The sequence below is a fragment of the Neopsephotus bourkii genome, unplaced genomic scaffold (assembly GCF_033783945.1).
Source record: "Neopsephotus bourkii isolate Nb327-2 ecotype Australia unplaced genomic scaffold, CSIRO-AGI_Nbou_v1 NB_936, whole genome shotgun sequence".
NCBI classification, from domain to species: domain Eukaryota; kingdom Metazoa; phylum Chordata; class Aves; order Psittaciformes; family Psittacidae; genus Neopsephotus; species Neopsephotus bourkii.
Genome location: NW_026901430.1, coordinates 2,454,502 through 2,474,294, shown reverse-complemented (window position 1 = coordinate 2,474,294; position 19,793 = coordinate 2,454,502). Strand labels below are relative to the sequence as shown.

At 39.1% G+C, this 19,793-nt stretch overlaps 1 protein-coding gene across 2 annotated transcripts; it reads right to left on the bottom strand.

Moving 5' to 3' along the window:
- Positions 1-1,119: 1,119 nt before the first annotated feature.
- Positions 1,120-18,671, bottom strand: XIAP (X-linked inhibitor of apoptosis). Of its 2 annotated transcripts, none has more exons than XM_061358096.1 (6): positions 18,645-18,671; positions 7,643-8,549; positions 6,261-6,360; positions 4,485-4,563; positions 3,835-3,868; positions 1,120-1,886 (listed from the first exon to the last, which is right to left on the bottom strand). In XM_061358096.1, the coding sequence occupies exons 2-6, from the start codon at positions 8,514-8,516 to the stop codon at positions 1,693-1,695; spliced, it is 1,281 nt and encodes a 426-aa protein (XP_061214080.1). In that variant the 5' UTR covers positions 8,517-8,549; positions 18,645-18,671; the 3' UTR covers positions 1,120-1,692. The 2 variants fall into 2 exon arrangements, with proteins under 2 accessions (XP_061214080.1, XP_061214079.1); XM_061358095.1 differs by lacking the exon at positions 18,645-18,671 and adding an exon at positions 12,584-12,912.
- Between the last annotated feature and the right edge of the window lie 1,122 nt (positions 18,672-19,793).

Here is a 19,793-nt window from a genome sequence, read left to right as displayed (position 1 = left end):
AGGCAGACACCCCCAACCCACTCCCCTTTATTCCCTTGACGGGTACAGAAACCCTGTGAGTGCACATGGGAGCCATAAACAAGCCTGTGGGAATCGACAGGCCGTGTCTGTCCTGAAAAACCCCTATGTGCATGAGTTACCTGAACCACTGAACTCTGCACAAAGGCACAAATAGGAAAACACAGCCTTTCTGTGCTGATTTCCTCATGAATTTTGAGTCATCATGTAAACCTAACAACCAAATTCTAATCTCTTACCAAATAAAAGAGCAAAATTAACATACTTTAATTTTATAATCAATGCATTTATACAATGAATTTATATAAACAATAGATTTTATTCCCTCTCCAATTAAAATATATTTGTTCTCCTTAATAACACTCAGGTTAAATTAGTAACAGTTAAGTTACAAAAAACAAACAAACAACAACAACAAAGGCAACAGAAAGCAACCTTCTGTTGTGATTATTTTTCTGCATGTGAGAATCAAATCTGCTGATCAAGGAGAAACTGGGTTGCACTTTAACTATTCATAACATTCCACTAGCACAGAGCCACAGTGCTCATGTACAAAAATAGAAAAAGTAGACATTAAATTTCTGTACACATTGAATGTGAAACTTGTATCATCTGAAAAAACTATATTCTGCATAGTCTATATTCTTAATCTCTTAGTGTGTAGGACTCAAAGATAAAAAATACATACACAGAACATACTAGTAGCTCCACAAAATAAAAAAGTCACACAATTAAGCAGTGATGGCAAACCAGGTGGAATTAAATACAAAGCTGTGATATTTTGTTAATTGGAAAATTAACAGTCCAGTAAGAAATAGTTTATTAAATATTAAATATTTTGAGGTGACTCACTAAAATAGTCTAAAATAGACTCTCACTAAAATAGTCACTAAAATGAAGCCTTTTTGGGTAAGGGATAGGATTAAAATGAGACGGCTCCTTCACGAAGGGCACAATGTAGGTAAAATCTCCTTCGTTTCTCTTGAGTTCTCTTTTAAGGAATGAAATTGACGTACACATATATAGCGGGGTTTTTGTAAAAAACAGCCAATTTATACATCAAAGCCAGCCCCCCCCCACCCCCGCAAAAATGGAGACAGGAATTGACTATCAAAGCAGGCAAACTTACACAGTAGTAGCAGAGAGCAGAAAGTGATCCGCTGCAGCAGCAGCTTTACACATATTCTCTGAATTATGTCCCAACCAAAGTTACAGGAATAAAAATTTTCAATCATACAAAACATCTTTGAGAAGTTAAAATCTCAGCTATAATACATGTGTATAAAATAACATTTTAATTCACTTATTTACAATTGTTACATAGGGCCAGACTCTCTACACAACTGTATTTGCATGAGCTTCAGTCGTAACGAGTCCTACCAAAGTGAAGCAAAGGAATGACTACGTAAATACAGCTTTGCATTACTTAGGATTTCCCAAATCAGGTTTATGAATTCAAATTACAGAATATGTACATTTGCCTTCCAATATTCAAAATTCATTTAAGGAAAACAATTTTTAAAATCTTAAAAGATATGTAAAGTTTCACAGGAGGAAATTCTCAATGCAGCCATGTGATTACAGGCTGAAATTGTAATGCACTGTTTGCATTACATGACACCTAATTAAAGCAAATAAACCAGGAAACATTAATCCACAGTGCTGCGTTTTTCACTAATACATAAAAATTTCCTGTTTTTTCATTATATTTGCACGACACAGAGGGCATTTATCAACTGCTGCAGCACACTCCTTACAGGCAATGAGGTGGCCACAGGGAATGAGGACGACTGATACATCTTTAGCCATACAGATTTTACAGAGCTTTTCTTCCTGCAAGCGTCTTAGCTTCTCTTCTGTGCTGAGATCTATGGAAATTAAAAACATAAAAAGAACATACTTAGCACGGCTGAATCTCTCTTTTTTTCCTTATACACAAGGACAAGGTTTTCTTTGTCTGAATTTAAAGGTCACACCTTTAAAAAAGAAAAAAAATAAATTACAAGAGATAGGAAACCAAGCTGCAGCATGGAATGAATCCTCTGCGTCTCCTCTCCCCCATCTCATTACATCTCCCAGGCCAATGCCAGCAGGGAGTTCAGCTATCTATTTATTTGCAAGAGCTTGAAGTATCTATTAAATTTAGATACACATATTTCAATCAGGAGCCATTCTTTTCACAGACTTCCCATTGACAGCTTTCCCCAAACTTGAACAGAAGCTGCAGGAAGAGCTCGTTGATACTGGTTAAGTAATTTAGTTTATTTTTTCCCCCAAAAAGAATTAAGAGAATGAGGATGTTATTTCCCTCCCTGCCTCCATTTACAAAATGCCCATACTTCAGAAGCTTGTAAATGTGTAATACAGAAAGAATCAATTTTGCATTTTACATGAGCTCTTTATTATTCCAGTGTGCCCCATTTGAAAGCACAAACTTCAAACGCCTTCCCCCGCCACATGGGGAAAGCTCTGCACAGCCAGCCACAGAAATAACACCCACCTCCATTGTGAGTTCTTTTTCTCCCATAATATCCATTAAAAATATTATTAAAAGAGTAGGCTGGTAAGATATCTGTCTTTCATGCCAACCAGATGGTCTTCTCCCTCCCTAGGAGCTCACCCATATGTTCATCTTCCACTACAGATCTCCTGAGTTAGAACTCTTGGGTTTGGTCTACTTGCATTGTACCACAGTGGCTTTCAGAGCATTACTCGCATGTCCCAGCATTGCTGGAACACAGATAATAGAAAAGAAACACCATCTAGAAGTACACTTTTCTTTATCATCCAAGAAGGCAAATGCTTCTGTCCCACACAAAATTTTATACTGGAAAATAAATAATGCCCTACTAAGATCTTTTTCATTTTGAGTATACTGAATATTTGACAGTATGCTGCTGTGTTGGTTTCATTCTGCCACCACAGTCCCACCATCTGAAGTTATTCCTCCTTTTATTTTTAAACGTCATTGTCACAATAATTTTGGCCTTTCAGTCAGCATGAATAACCTTTTCCAGAAGCACACCAGACTATTATTTACATAGTATACACTTTTGAGGTATTAATACTACTTCTTTTATAGATTATAAACGCTGCTATGCTGAGATATTTTAACACCCTCTTTGTTTAGGTTTGGTTTTTTTAATGTCCAAAAATAAATCTCTTGAGCAAAAATTTTTTTACCTTATTTTCACTCTCATAAGTGACCAGTGTGTGAGAGATTTCTAACCCAGGTTTTGTATGACTACTGTTATTTGCAACAGCTATCATCCCCTGGGATGAAGCTGCTTGACTGTCTTCCTACCACCCCTTTAACTGTCTTGTCTTTTTATTGCTTGGTATTTGTGAAAAACATTGCGGGCATGCACAATACCATAAAAGCTGCTTAAGCTTTCTCAGCTTCCTAGTCCTTGCCGTTTAACAGGCCAACTCTTCCTGCCTTGCAAAAAGCAGTGACTGTAGCAGTTCAGTATTCTTCACCATTCATCCCCCAGGACCACTGACTCAGTACTTGATGCACACTTACTAGCTATAAAAAGACAACTACATCCTATGCATACTACTTTCATGGTTTACAATCTTTACAGTATTTATTCAGCTACAATTAGATTTCACCTAAAAGAAATAAAATTCATTCCACAACTGTTCAGAAGCAATGGAAGAGGGTCCTCCAACAATTTGCCTGTCATGCTTTAATTAATTTAAAAATAAGGGTATTTTTAAAAGTAAATGTTTTCTTTACATGCAAATATAGATACTCCAAAATGGGGTGAGGGGATGTGGGTGGTGTTCGGCATTTTTTCTCTAAACAGATACCTGTAGGAAGTACTGTCCCTTCAGCAGCTTCTGTCTAGAAGTGAAATATAAACAGACAAAATTACAATTCTGAAGAAGGTAGAAGAAAATGTACACAGTTACAAGACAGAAAATAGCTATTTGGCCTCAGTTATTTTATTGACTAACATAACTAAATCTGCTCTGAACAACTGCAACTAATGCTGTTAAGTCTATTTTACATTTTCATTTTAACCCATCTTTGCTATAATTATATGTACATGATTCTCAGTACATGGAAGAACTATAAATGACATCAGTTTCACTTTCTAGTGACTGCATACAAGTTTAACAATGCTCAACCAACAAGGAAAGAAAAAACGTCTACTACACTTGAATAAGCAAATTACACACTGTGCACCTTAGGTACCCAGGCTATCGAACAAATGGCACTTGTCCAGGTTCCCATATACCGCGTCCCCTACCTATGATCCACAACCTAGCTAAGAACTGCGAGATCTATAAACTCTGAATAACAAAATCAAAACATATTTTGATGTCTTTTACTTTCTGGTAATGAAAGCAGCAGCAGGAGGATTAAATGATACAGATAATTACAATAACTTCATACAAAAATTATGTTGTTTTCTCTTTTAATGAAAGGGTAAATGATTAATAAGCAAGACACTTACTGTTGAATCCCTACATCCATCTCTTAAGTGAACATTATTTATAAATTCTATTCCCTTTTCCTTTCCCACAAATCTGCACCTATAAATGAAAAAAAAAATTAGTTATAAAACTGCATAAAAAGCAAACAAAACCTGACTGCATCACTTTGCAAAGCTTTGATACCTTTCCTATATTATACCCAATGGTTGCTTTTGAAATCTAATGTTTAGTCAACATCAGAAATGTCTTTTAATGTTGTTTTTTTTAGTCTTCTGCAATAAAAGAAATGCCGTCACTGGTCAGACAGGTGCCTTATGCACTTTCTTTCACTATTTCCCAACCACTCCTAGCCACTGGGCAGAGCTGTTCCCTACCAGAAAATTTAGGGGATGCTGTAACTCCTCAACATTACTTCTCTGCCTTCATCAGTTACTTCATCTTCACCAGTCCACAGACACAGACAGCATGCTGTGAGACTGATACACTGCCACTGAAGCTGATGTGCAAACAAACACTCCGTGTAAGACAGTTAATGATCTGAGAGGAAGTAATCAAACCTGACATCATTTAAGCAACCTAAAACAAAATCAAGCCCATGTAAGAGTGAAACGTAGCAAGGAAATTGCATCTTATCCATTCACTGCACCAAGCCAAAAGCTTTAACAGCATGTCTTTCAAGTGCTTGAGACTAATAATGAAAAGCTGCCTGTACCACTATTGAAAAAAGGATCAGCTAATGCATAAATACTAACTTCCAGCGAGCCTTTCACCACAGAAGACAAATCTCTCAGTGAATACACAAAAGACATGGGTTTTATCAATGCTATACAAGTAACTAAGTCTTTGTACTTGGACAGCTTTTACCCACCTGTAAGAAACAATGAGTCATGTACTATTCCTCCTTTCCTTAAGACAGATTTTAGACAAAATGGGCACTCTTTCTAAAAACAGCCTCTGGGTTAGGAATCCTCAACCCTTTAAAATGATGAAGTGTGTTTTGAATTGAACACCACTACTGACTTCTTCAGGTCTGTCTACACCATGACAGAAGTTTAGTCATTTTTTATCCTAACCTAAGTTACAAACTTTGGCATTATGAAGCTATTAAATAACAGTGCTTGGGTAATAGTGGGGTGGGGTGGGGGGAAATCAGATACATATTAATAGAGCTTCACGATTCCACAGGCTGAGACATCAGTTGAGACACAGAAATCTCTTCCCGTTAGGAATTGATACAAATAAGCTGACAAGCACACTGACTTAGAAGCTACTCAGAAAGTAGTACTCAAGACAACCTTTCAGACTGATTACCATTACCTCTAATGAATGAGTCTGCCCTCAACCTCTTGAGATTTAGTTCTTTCCCAACTGCTTTAAGAACTCTCTCACCTCTCAAAGACAGCATTAATGTCCTCTTTTGAGGTTTCCAATATAACATTAAGGCACATGTTCATGTTTATACGTGCAATAGCAGGACTACAGAAGGTAGAACAGATGGAACAACAAAAATAAGTACACCATGCAAAAAATGCCTTAAAATCTTTTCTACTTACTGGAAACGAAAAACGTAAACCATGGAAGGCAACTGATAGTGTTTAGTGCCTACATGACAAGAATGAAGAAGAAAGAAGTGGAGGAGGGCAACTAAGAAAATTAAAATTACTTTCCCAACTCTGAACCATGTTTAAGCCACAGTCAACCTTTCAAAGCTTTCATTAGGGTGCTCTGTCATTAAAACATAATATACTGTAAATAAGACTCAGGAATGCAACAAGAAAACAATAAAAATACCTTACCCAGGAAACCATTTGGCATGCTGTTCCCATGGGTCTTCATTCTCCTTCCATTCCTGCAATCCCCCACCACAGTGGAAACACAGAACATGATCACCATTACCTGAGGAAACACCCAAGAATGAAGTTACGTACTTCTAGTAGGCACAGCAGCAAGTTTTTAACCAAAATGTTCCTTTATTAAGAAAATAAAAATATAAATGTCCAGGAGAGGCTTGAGCCTGTAATATTCCTGAATTTTATTTTAGCAAGTAATTATACAGGTAGAAAGCAAAAGCTAAAAATAATTGATTACAAATATCTCAATCTACTGCTAAACATGCCACGAAGTTTATCACAAAGAATCAAGGATGTTTATGTGCCTTTTTGGTGTCCTCTGTTTCACTACTAAGACTAACGGGCTCCATGCAGAAGTAGCAGAACTGACTGAGGAGGTGTTAGGAGAAACCACACTCTGTTTTAGCACTGTGCCTACTGCAATCAAAGCCTGTGCCAGAAACTGCACAGATACTGTGTTTATTGAAATGAGACAAGGTATGGATAGATTTTTCCTACAGAGCTAAATCATTCTCAGGCCACAGGAAGCAGTTTTCACAGAAGTCACTTGAACAGCCATCGAGTGAGATAAGCGGGTGCTTATTTAGTGTTGCTGCACAATACAGATATCACTCAGCTGTGAGAAGCCAGGAGTTTTAGGAATCCAAGAAGAAATTTATAAACACAGTTCTATTCGGTATAAATATTGCCCATATTTCAACCATACAATAATATATCAAAACTTTTATTTATGGCCACAAGTAAAATAAATTGAATCAGATTGAAACAATTCTTCTGAGAGCTACTGAGAGAGAAGTCAATTAAGATGAGAGCAAGAAATTATCCCAGATAATCCCCTTTCCTTTGTGACCTAATAAGAGTAGCACTTTGCACTCATACAGTAAAAGCTCTTCTACCAGAGTCACCATCTTCATAAAGCTTCTACAGCAGGTAGTATCAGTACTTGTCAATTTTGGGTGTCTGAATGCTGTGATAGCTCAAACGTGTCAGCTGAATAAAATGGCACACAACCTGGACTGTTTTGTTTATAGGCTTCTGTACAGCCCCCACACCCACTCCACAGACCAAAGTTAGACAGCAGACAAGGAAAACGCACTTTGCTGTTTTACTGTTAAAAACGAATTTATGACCAAATTTCTACTTTGGTATTAAAACACAATATAATGTACGTAATTTTAAACAAGAATTTTGAAAAGCAGTTTACAAAGTAAAAAAAATCTAGCAAATCACTGCATATTAGAATAAGAAAATGCTTATTTTTTCCATAACAAAACACTTGTATAGAATTTCTTTGTAAAAGACATCAGCCACTTTAAGGCCTGGCTTACCTATACTATAGAACCCAGCTTCAGCAAGCTGCTCCTTGTCAATGGGATATATCCAAGTTAAAAATGTTTGTAAACGCTTACTATATTTTGCCATAGATGGATTCCTTGGATACTGTGCATTGCTCAGACCACTTCTCCCAGTCTCAGCAGGAACAGATTCACTTGGAACATTTCCAACATCCCGGCCCAGGACATAAAGGCATCTGGGGAAATGCCTCTGGTGTTCTGACCAAGCTCTGTCACCAGGTTCCCAGTTTGTCAGTTTTCCACCACAACAAAAACATGCCACTTTATCACCAACACCTGTATAATAGAATCCAGCATTAGCCAATTCCTTCGGTGTCAACTGGCCATTGAAAGGCCAGTTGTGGAAAGACTTTAATCGTGTCTCTTCGCTGCACATAGCAGGGATTTTAGGATAGAAATCATCTGACATATCCACAACCTGTCTAGTCCTCAAAAGGTAATCTGCCTCCACATCAGATGTGTCATCCAGAGCACACAAGACAGCTGAATTGCTGGAACCATTTTCAGTTCTATGCTGGTGGTTCTGGGCAAGAGGATGCATGTTCGTTTCCAAAAAGGTAGACTCAGTAATAAATTTGCAATTTGGGGAGAGCTTTTTGTGTCTCTGAACTGCAGAATCCCCAGGCTCCCATCCTTCCACAGTTGTATGGCAGCTAAAGCACTTCACTTTGTCACCTTCTCCAGTATAAACAAAGCCAGCTCGTGCCAGTGCTGTTGCTGAAACTGGACAGCCAAGAGGAAATGCAACAAAACTTCCCAGTCGGTCGTGTTCCTGTGCCCATTCCTGGTCACTGTCAGCTTCTGGAGTGGCGCAAGCTGCTGAGTTATCTGCGACTTTACATGTCATCTCTTCATAAGTAGGGCTCTCCTTCCAGATTTCCTAAACAAAGGATAAACATTTTAATTTCACAGAAGAATGGATCATTCCCATATGCAAGCTTAGAAACCTGCTAAATTAAACTACCCATCGTTTGTGTTTAAAAATAATTCCTCTTCCCTCCCATCTCACCCTTGCCCATCTGCTTGGCCACACAGAGGCAAACACCAGAAAATTACAAACAGAAAAATCCATAAAGGGAGGAAGATCATGAAGTTTTACAGGCCAATACAGATTTACCTGGAAAACACAGGTTTATACATTTATAGCTTTAAAAGCACGTTCTACTTCTTAACAAACAAACACTGCAAGAATGAAATAAAAAAAAATATTTAACAAAAGCTCTGGGCAAAACCTGCCAAAAGGCTTCTGAAACTGAAATAAGAAGTGACAGAAGTTAAAATACTGATCTAAGCCAGACCACACTTGCGGGATTTCACAGTTCTGAAACACAACTGTCTTTACTTTTCTCCATATGAAGGCCATGACCACTATGCCCATTACAGATGGACTGGTAAAACCACCATTAAAAAAGAAGCTACCTTTGGACTCCTGTCATCTTGTACAGCCACACATCTCAGTTTCCCTTTTAGCAAAATATCTCAAGTAATAATCTATCAGACGTTTCACTGGGACATTTTACCAAAGTGCTGTGCTCCGCTTTTAAGATCGGTGTCTTGGACTATCCAGCAAAAGTGATCACGCCCAGCACACTGCTTCCACTTTCCTGCCCGTGCCTATGCTATCAAAAGTTCCTGCACGTCTGCCATCACCTCAGCTGTTCCTCCCTTCCCTCCCTGAAGGAACATCATTCTCCTTATCACCTGCCCCACATTCCTATTCCTGCCTGTACTTTTCCAGGGTGAAAACCAGCTGCAAGTCTTGCCTGCGCCCTTCTGCAACAGAGGGCTGCTAAGAGCACTTGAACAAGCCCCTTCTTTCACAAGGATGGAAGCAAACAACAGTTTGGTTCCCACAGATCCTGTGCAAGAATCACCAACTGACAGTCATTGCCTTCATACCAAAAAACGGTAAAAATTCATCTCTTGTCCTGACAAGTGCAGTGATATTACTGATTTAGAAAGTCTTGGGTAAAACACAGGCTACTACTGACACACATCTGAAACTTACTCCTTTATTAAGTGGCAATTTATTCTGAGACTGCCCGAATGGACTTCTTAGCATAAAGCTGTAATAATTCAGCAATCAGCAAAAAGAAATCCATAGAAGCAAGAACTGAATATGTGTTTGAACAAGTGCACTTTTCCATTGTCTATATGGATTCTGAAATGTATTTTTCTCCAGTCCTCACCTTTACAAGGTAGGCCATCAGGAAAAAAAGTAGCTTCCTCAACACATTCCTTCCCCAACACCTACATTAATAGTGATCATACTTTCTGTGAGGTCAATGCAGATGTTACAATTCTAATAATTGCTTATACAACACCAAATTTAGCTTCTACAGGAAGGACAAAACCTTTCCCAAAGTTCAGAAGGGGGAGGTAAAATTAAAGTGACTGTGCATTGCAGGATTGCTGCATCCTTTGCCAAGATGACAAAGATAATTAACCTGTAAACACATTGAGAAAAGATGACGTTAGAGACTCGGCATGCTTGCTTCATGTGATCATGGATACCAGGCTAAATACCCTCTGTAAGTCAGTTTGTGACTAATGTAATGACACTAGGAATTATACTGTGGCTTGCTGGTTCAGCCTAGCAGATTCAAAAATAGCTTCTGAATAAATTACACTCACTGACCTACAAATACGACCTCTATGCTTGTTTTGACTTTGAAGGGCAAAACTCCCCATAATCAGTAATTACATGTAGTAATATGAAAGCTGTCACAATTCATGTATTTTTTAATATATATAAGTATACTGAAACCAATAATTTTTCGTAACAAGTTTCAAAGTTCGTCTTTATTTAATTTTTAAACCTTATTTTATGTCCTCTATGTGTGTTTCTGTAATGATCTCAAGTGAACTATGGATCTATCACCATTACCCTATACTGTATTCATAAATCATTTGTACTACTCAAATACTGTTAGCTGCATGCTAATTTTCTTATTTCATGCCTAAAAGACTTTTACAAGGCAGCAACAAGGCCCACCTCACATCCTTTTGAGACTCCTTGTTAAAATGTACCTTGAAAAACCAAAACAAATGCATATGCTACCAGTGAATAGCTGTATATCTTCATGTCTATTTATATAAAGATGAGTTCAGAAACAGTGAAAAAACAATTCAATCTATTTACATTTTTATATATTAACTTTTTTTAGTTTATTTTAAAATCAGAACAGAGCTTCCACATCCCTCTTTGATCTGTTGCATACAAAATAACCATGGCAAATGGGAGATTATCTACTCAGACAGTTGCTGTAATTTGCCCTCCCTGTCCTTAGTGAAATCAGGGGTAAAGCCAGACCAAGGTTCAAGCCTGACAGATCTCAAGAATTTATTACTGACACAAAGATCACCCTTGGTTTGTGCTTTTTGGTTCCTTATGCCATATGGGGTGACCACATATCACAGTGATGACTATGATATGTGAATTTAAAAAAACAGTTCAGAGACAGAATTATGCCCCCACTTCTAATGAACTACCTAGCTACATGTTCTAAGCACCACTTATGTGCTCAGTTATCAGAACTCAACATCTGCCATTCTTAAAAAGAAAAGAAGTCTGATACTGCTGTATCACATGCATATAGAATAAAAAATAGATAAATACATACCAGGGGCATATATATACACACACACATAAATAAAAACTTAATTATTACATGAATGCACTACAGTAATGAATGCATTACAGTAATATTCTTTCTCAGTTTCATTGATTACTTCTTCTAATTAACTGAATGCCAGGCAAAAATATTCTAACAGAACTACCTAAAATTCAGTGTCTGTACTACCCTCAACTGCAATGAAAACCATAGAATAATGCCTTTCAGCCAGGTAGAACAGCAGTAGTTGAAGCAGATAAGAACCCAAATATCCCCATGTCCTGCACTGGAAGTTTTAAAAATTGAGGAAAATATAATTGCAAATACACATTAGGATAAAACTAAAGTTAAAATCTTTAAGATCCCTTCCAACCCAAGCAGTTCTATGATTCTATGATAATGCATTCATCACTCACAACACAGATTAGCAGCTTTATTCCTTCAAAGTTTTTTCTACGGTGCTATGAATATTTCAATACTCCTTCTATTAACATGGTGAATGAAAAATAAATTATGCCCTCAACATAGTGATAATCAAAATATTTGCCACATTTGGATTTTATGGAGGTAAGCAACCTATCTCCATCCTCACAATCAAAACAGCACGAAAAGCACATGCCAGAAGAGCAGTTAAGTGCTGACAGAAGGTCCAGTTATCACTGATAAATGCTTTAATATGAAGTAACTGCTTAAAATTATCAATCGCAGTATTTGTTCTTCATATTTTGGAGCTGAAAAATTTAACCATGATTCTAGAAGCCTCTCAAAACCACATCTAAACACAGCAATGACAGCAGCAGAACAAACCTCTCACAGGTATCCGCTAGCTTTAACAAAGCTCCATCCTCATTATGAAGCCCCTTCCTTATGACAGCCTCTCTAAGCACAGTTGGTATACATCTCAGTATCATTTTATCTAAGAGAAAGAGACATTAGCATAGTTATTATGCATTAAGGGAACTCCTCACCTGTGCAAGTACTGCTTTAAATACAATGTTAGTACTACTTTAAATGCAACATCAATTATTTGTATTTCAAACAACTGTTAAGATCAACCATTCAAAGAGTAAAATTAAAACTAACTTAGGAATAGCATTTCTACACAGGTATTTTAACATTTAACATGTATTTAACTCCAGTTACTTGGATGAACAACATCCCGCACCACAACAGCACTCAAACATTAACCGCAGGAGAAAATTAACCAAAGGTAAACTTTTGAATGATTTATGGCTGAGAAACATAAACTCGTAAAAAGCAACCAACTGCGGACACACACACAAGACTCTACAATACATACCAGCAGCAAACCCAAGTGCAGAGAGTATACTTTATGTATTCAGAAGTTAATTAAGCCTTCCTGCATTGATTTAATTAATCATGTACAAATTAAAAGTAGAAGGTCCAGAAATGTTAAAGTTCATCTTCACTTACAAAACCCAGGAGACTGTTTCTGTAACCATTACTGAAGCATTAAATATCTTCTTATATATGCAGTGAGTAAACAAAGCCTGTTGTAGCCCAAAAGACTTCCAGAGTCTGAGCCAAGTTTAATCCTGCTTTTAAACATCTGAAGGTATTTGTCGCAAGACACCTCCCACAGCCAAGCTAAAGTACAAATTTACTTAGTCTATTGATTTGGTTTCAGAAGAAAAAGACAAGAAATGATAGCAAAAAATGTTAAAATGCAAAATTGTACACTGTGGTTTTGCAAGCAAAACATGTTCATTTCAGCTTTAAAATATCAGCAGGTATGATTTTATGCAGAAATATGACATCATCACATTACCTAGATCTGAAATGCTTTATAGGAAAAGCATAGAACCCGCCTTTCTCTTTCTAGTATGTTTTATTAGACGTGATTATTTCCATCCTTAACCCAGAAGCAGATTTTAAGGAGTTATTTTTAATTCTTCCACACAACAGGCATGGCAGTAACCTTCAAATCAAAAATGTACTTGCGCAACCTCTTATTTCTGACCAAAGGGTACATAAACGTGAAGCTTCTACTGCTTGACATGCTGACTACAGAGCAATGTTAGTGTGTATCATAGGCTGAATTTTGAAATGTGAGTAGTGCACCAAGTAAATATCAAACAGGACATACTGTACCAGCTGACACACACATTATGCACATGTCACGTTTGTGCTGGCTCAGCTGCAATTAGATCAAGGGACGTGTGTGCTGCTAAATGAAAGTGTACTTATAAAGAATAAAACCACAAGAAACACAGGATTTATTTTAACAGTGTTCACAAATCCCAGCATATTTATATCTAATTATCAGTAGCCATTTAAAAAAATCCTGCTTAGAGGTTTGGGAGTTAGGGGGGAGGTTGTAAAGAAGGTCTGTATTTACACAATGACTCCTGATTCAGTGCCAAAGTTTACATAAATTCATCTCAGCTTCATTCATCTGTTTTTCAAACAGGTCCTACTTAGCTTCCCATCAGGGTTTACCATCATGGAAGTCTGCTCAAGGTTACAGTAGGCTATTAGATCCTCCTAAAAGTCACACAGACTTTTACACTTTTCATGTTAGAAATAAATACAACCAAGCCAATCAAAATATACCATTTTGAGAATTTTTTTCATATTTTATTTTTTTCAGGAAGAAGTCATATAGGGATGGAATACAGCAATAAACAAGAAGAGATTAATGAAGTGTTCTCAGTAGACAAGAGTGGGACAAATCTGGATCTGCCAAGGGCAAAGAAAAAAATCGGTTTTGTGAACCTGCAAGATAAATGTATTCATTTATCAGAACTTTAGCTGTATGTGTGAGAAAGAAGGAGTAAATACCAGCTGCTATAGCTGGCATGCTGACAGGACCATGTAAATGGTCCTACAGAGATGTCCAAAGTCAATCATAAAACATAATCAATTAGAGCCATTAATGAATATATAGATCAGTGTTAACCAAAGCAATTGAAGAGACGGGCTAAAGGTCCCGAGAACACCATTTTAGCTGTACCACAGCTTGCCAGGTGTTTAGTACAAAGCAAAGTGTGGAAAGAGATGTTGGCGTTTTTAATTTGGATGCAGGAAAACCTGTCTAAAGCAAATGTCTCATTCTGACAGCTGCTGCACTGAAATAGACTGCCTACAGATGACAGTACCTAAAAATAAGGTGCTGGGAGGGAACCAACCCCCCAAAAAATACCAGTAAAACCTCCTCCAAAACCAACACGCAAAAAAAGCTACCAAATGTCAGACACTGAGAACAAGATGGAAAAAGAGACATTAGGAGAGCCAAAACCAAGAGCACAAGACTCCAAATAACCTCCACCAAAACAAAACTATAAACAAGGAAGGAGCAATCCTGGCGGTCTTAAGTTTCTCTGGCAGTTCCAGTTAAGACAAATGTTTTATTTATGGCATAACTGGGAATATAATGAAATATTTGTCCTGAAAGACATTGTACTCCTGTAAATCGTTCAGAAGTCTGTGCATGATTTCGCTATCAATTTTTAATTACAAGGTCGCTTGAATTGTGCCAATTAAGCCTATTGAAATTATGTATGTATTCTTTCAGGTAAAGAATAATTTAGGCTTTCCTCCCCTACCTGTTTAGAAAAATCAGGCTATCAGTTTTTCCATCCATTTGCCATATCCCTTTCCAATATTTAATTTGCTGAATTATTCTACTGTTACCCTCTTATAACAGGCCTCTTACATAACTCACTGCGAGAATACATTCTAAATTCAGTACTACAACGCTACCATGCGGGAGGGGGATCGATTTCCCAAAAGATTCTTCATTTCCTATTATACACTTACATGTTAAGCATACAATTCAAGTGATACAAAAATCAATGTTTTTTTGTAATTCTTATATTTTAACTTTAGAACATTTAATTCATTAATTGCTGTATTATTGACAGCAATTTGATTTAGCTTCAAGCCCTTCCTCAAGAAACTGACACTAAACTTCCAGAACACTTCCTTTAACTGAAAACAGCTTGAAAGTTACATTTAACATAACCTGAAGCATACTTCTATCCATGAAAGTCTACCAATATGTTTGGTGGCTATGCAATCTATGCAGTTCCTACCCTCCTAAAAGCAGAAATTACAAGCTACTTTCATCAACTATGAAGCAAATGAGCTAAACAAAGTAAGTAAATAAAGTTTAATTCTGTGGTTATAAAATGCCTCACTACAGAAACGTAATCCCTAGAAATTTGAGTTATTGCTCTTTTGGTTAAGAAACACAAACTTACCCAGACAGGGGGGATACATTAAGTAAAATAGCCAGTAGTAAAAAATGCCTAGCAAAACCTGCAGTACTCTGGGATGCATCTCCTTTGCTGAGCATGAACCCTGCTCCAGCTTTTAGTGTTACACCCTTTTACAATTAATTTGTAATTAATTTACAATTAAATTGTAAATTGTAAGCTTGTAATTGAAGAAAAAAGTGGGAAAAGAGGGCATCTTTCACCAAGGAGACATGAGTATATGGAATTTTGGGTACAGTGACATAACAGATGTCACAGCAAAACTGCTGAATCTTCAGGGTTCTAAAGAAAACCTGTAGAATCACAGAGAGCCAATCACCTCCTGCCTCACCCACTGTCAGTGGTGTGCTCCTGACCACGCAGTGCTGCTTAGTTTACTGTTCACATTCACTTAACTGCAGCCTGATGAACAAGCAGGATCACGATGCTGTCTGCTGTCACAAGCAAGAATGTTTTGCCATTAAAGAATGAGATGAGTTTGTACACATATATATACATATATTTACACATACACACACAACTCATCTTGTAAACTTGGAAAACTCCCTTATCTATCTACATTATCATTTTCTCAGGAAATCTGAATTATTTGGGCATTTATTCTAATTACAATATTGTACCCAAAGTGAGACATGGAAGTTGCACCTATTGAAAACACCCTGCTTTTCTATTTAACAAGAAGCTTCCCAAAACGTAGAAGGGGAAGGACAGCAAACTGCAAGGTAAATGCAGCTTCATTCTGCCTTTTATGTGACAGAGTGCCATTCAATTCAAGCTTTGCAGCATTAAGAAACACCTTCTTCAGCCTTAACATACTTTCAAACTTCACACACATCTACTTGTTTTTCATGTTCATAAACCTTGTTATTTACGGGCTTTGACTTCCAAACATCATGTTCAAAATATTTTGGATTGGACAGACCCCATGCTATGAAAAATAAAAACCAGCAAAGGACTGTAAGCTGTTAACTCCTGAAACAAACAAAAAACTAAATGCAACAGGTACTTATAACAGTTTTTCCCTAATAAATTAGTATCCAATCAGACCAAGTTAGTAAAGATTAATCAAAGTAGATACTGGTTTCATCTCTATTTCCCACCAATCCTTAGAACAAATCCCAGTGTTTACATTCTTGTTGGTAGAAAAAGCAAAGGTTAAAAATCCACTTTTTCACATAACCTTCAGTGTTGTTTATGGAGGCAGAATGCCAAAACTGGGATTAAAAGAAACATTTAATTCTGACCCTTGGCCAAGAAATCCAAATGAAAATACATTCTAAAGCTGAAGAGCCTAAAGGTCAGGGAATTCCTGAAATTCAGATGTTTTACTAAAACTAGCAAGGGACATAAGACTGGGGAAACTCCAGCAGATCCCAAGAGGGCAAAACAAAATCCTGTAGTTCAAAACTAGAGGGCAGCAAAAAGGAGGACTAAGTGCAGATGGAATAGGATCCAGCGATCCAGCTTTCTCTTCTCTCTCCTAGGAAATTCTGCATCTGATTATTAATAGGGTTTTCTGAAACTCTCCAGCTCCCTCCAGCCACCTCATCCACCCTAGGAGGATGGCAGCAGACACAGCACAACTATCACAGGTACACAGAGGCCCGAAATGAAATCCATCTTCATACTTCAAAAACTAAGATATGAACACACATATTCTTACTGTTCTGATAACAAATGCCTCATATCAGTTGGAGCAGCCAAAAAATCCCACAAGCAACCAACCACCCTCAGCAGAACTCTTTCACTTTTGCTTATGGTTACAAAGGGCAAGGTCAGAGGAGGTGGAGAACAATCATTAACTTGTTCCTTGCCTTCTTGGCCAATACTGTAGGTGACAAGTTTTTTGTGGCAAGAAGTAGTTGGGTGTTTAAAGGGCTGCAAAGAGAACTGTAAAGCCATCAAGTAGACAGAAAAACGAAGCACTTAAGAAAATGAAAAACATCAAAGTAAAAGCTTAAGCAACAAATCCATCACAGAAAACCCTCATTTCTTAGAAGAAATACTTCACTGTTGTCTTCTCTGTTATGTGCCGATTTATTTCCCGACAAACAAACAGTAGACTGAGTTAATATATATTCTACTGCCCTTTGTTAGGGTATTACATTTTCAAGAAGTATTTGACACAAAAGTTGTTTTTCCCCCCGGTTGTTTGCTTTTTCTTCTAAATTGGCCTGTCATGAGATCATGCAGTTCTAACTGTTCTTTTAAGAATCAAACTCTTCCTTAGCTGTATGAAACACTAAAATCACAGTGTTAAGATTGTAGCAATGAAGGGACAATGAAAGCAGTTCTGCAAAAGTACCTAAAAGCACTTACGAGAACCAATTTATACTTTTTAGCAGACACAGGTCAATGACAATTGAACAGGACAGATATTATCGAGACTAAAAATACTTCTTGCACACATTTATAGGGCTTCCATCAGGAAGACGAGCATCAGAAAGGGTACTGCAGAAACACCAACTGTTAAACAGAGATACATGAGTGTAAGCACATAGCCATTCTGCACAAGAGAACTGCTTGAAGTTTGAATTACAGCTGAAAAAATACATCTGAGCGAAGTTACTCCTGCAGAATTCTTAGTAACTCCTGAATTCGTACCATGGAAAACCTGAGCAAAACTGCATTTTCATGAACACGAAGCAGAAAGGGCATTCTAGAAAGTGAAAGATGTAGGCAAGGAAAAAGCAAGCAAGCATGGGCAAGAGGAAACGACAATACTCAAAAGAAACAAAGACGACCACGGCACCACGTATGAGCACAGCAAATAAACCTCTCACTTATGGAAAGGGAACACCGCACCCAACGCTGCGCTCGAGTGACCCGGGCAGGGGGCGCGCCCGCTCCCACGGCAACGCCTCCCCCGCCTGGTGACACCCCGCACTTGGGAGAGACTAAAGCCGGGGCAGCAGCGCCCCGGGGACCCCGGCACCATCCGTAGGAGGAGCAGGAGGGCCCCGGGCACCGCGGAGGGACCGAGCCCCCTGCGCAGCGCGGGGAGCCGCACCGAGGTGCGCCTGGCAAGGGGAGCAGCCAGGGCGGACAGCCGGGGAGCCCGTCCCGTCCCGCCCGCCGTTCCCCGGTACCGACCGCCACGGCCGCGCTCGCCTAGCAACTCACCGCGCCACGTCCCGTCCTGCCGGCACCGGCCGCTCGGAACCGGCGCACGCCGAGAAGATGGCGGCTCCCAGCAGCCTCCCCGGCCCCTCTAGGAGGCGAGCAAGGAGCAGCGCCCCCTGGCGGGCTGGGGGGGTCCCGCGGCGGGTCCCGCTCGCTGGCGGAGGGCGGCGTTTGGTGGCAGCAGCCGGGAAGTGCAGGGCGGCAGGGGCCATCCGCGGTCCGCCGGCTCAGCCCCGGGCCCTTGCCTCGGGGGCCTCAGCTCTCACCGAGCCCTTCTCCCTCACCATCATCCCCCCGATTTCACACCATCTTCTTTAACCGGGTCTGGTCTGCAGCGTGCCAATCCCAGCGCTCTCCTGACTCTCACCCGTTGTCCCCGCAGTTACGGCCTGTAAAGACTTACACGTGTTAAAACATGGGGCTGTGCAACGGGAAGGGAGCTCCCGCTGGCCTGGTCATGGAGGGTCTGCTGCTGCGGGGCCCTGCAAAGTCGCACAGACACTGCCACTGGCTATGGGACAATATCATAGAATCATAGAATCCCAGACTGCTTTGGGTTGGAAGGGGTCTTAAAGCACATCTGGTACCAACCCCTGCCACAGGCAGGGAAACCTTCCACTAGAACAGGTTGCTCCAAGCCCCACCCAACCTGGCCTTGAACTCTGCCAGGGATGGGGCAGCCACAGCTTCTCTGGGCACCCTGTGCCAGCGCCTCAGCACCCTCATAGTGAATAATTTCGTATTAATACCTAATCTCAGTCTCCCCTCTGTCAGTTTAAAGCCATTCCCCCTTGTCCATACTTGTACATAATAAAATTCCATACTAATAAAGCTACAAGTTTGACCTAAATAAGGTGTGGCTCCTAAGAACAGCCAGGGCTGAAAGACTGTGTGACAATGCTGGGGTTTATTCTGAAATTTATAGACTTCTCTTAACCGGCGGCATACAGGAATTGAGAAATCATCCACCAGACATCAATCTTCTAAGTGGAGAAGATGTGTGATGCCTACTGGCTATGCTGCTCAGTATAGCCTGGGCTGTACTATACTTGTTTCTCAACCTTTGCTCATAAGTCATAGGGAATTAAAGCAAAGCAGCTCGTGCTACTTATTAAGAGGTTTGCCAGCACTGGCCTTTTGGGGGTTTTG

What these genes read in the sequence shown, in the direction of transcription:
- XIAP (XM_061358096.1), bottom strand. Translation starts at nt 8,516, where the DNA reads ATGACATGTAAAGTCGCAGATAACTCAGCAGCTTGCGCCACTCCAGAA. An exon ending in CATGCCAAATGGTTTCCTGG is followed by an intron (nt 4,564 to 6,260) that starts GTAAGGTATTTT and finishes TTTCATTTATAG; the next exon opens with GTGCAGATTTGTGGGAAAGG. An exon ending in ATGGATGTAGGGATTCAACA is followed by an intron (nt 3,869 to 4,484) that starts GTAAGTGTCTTG and finishes TTTCACTTCTAG; the next exon opens with ACAGAAGCTGCTGAAGGGAC.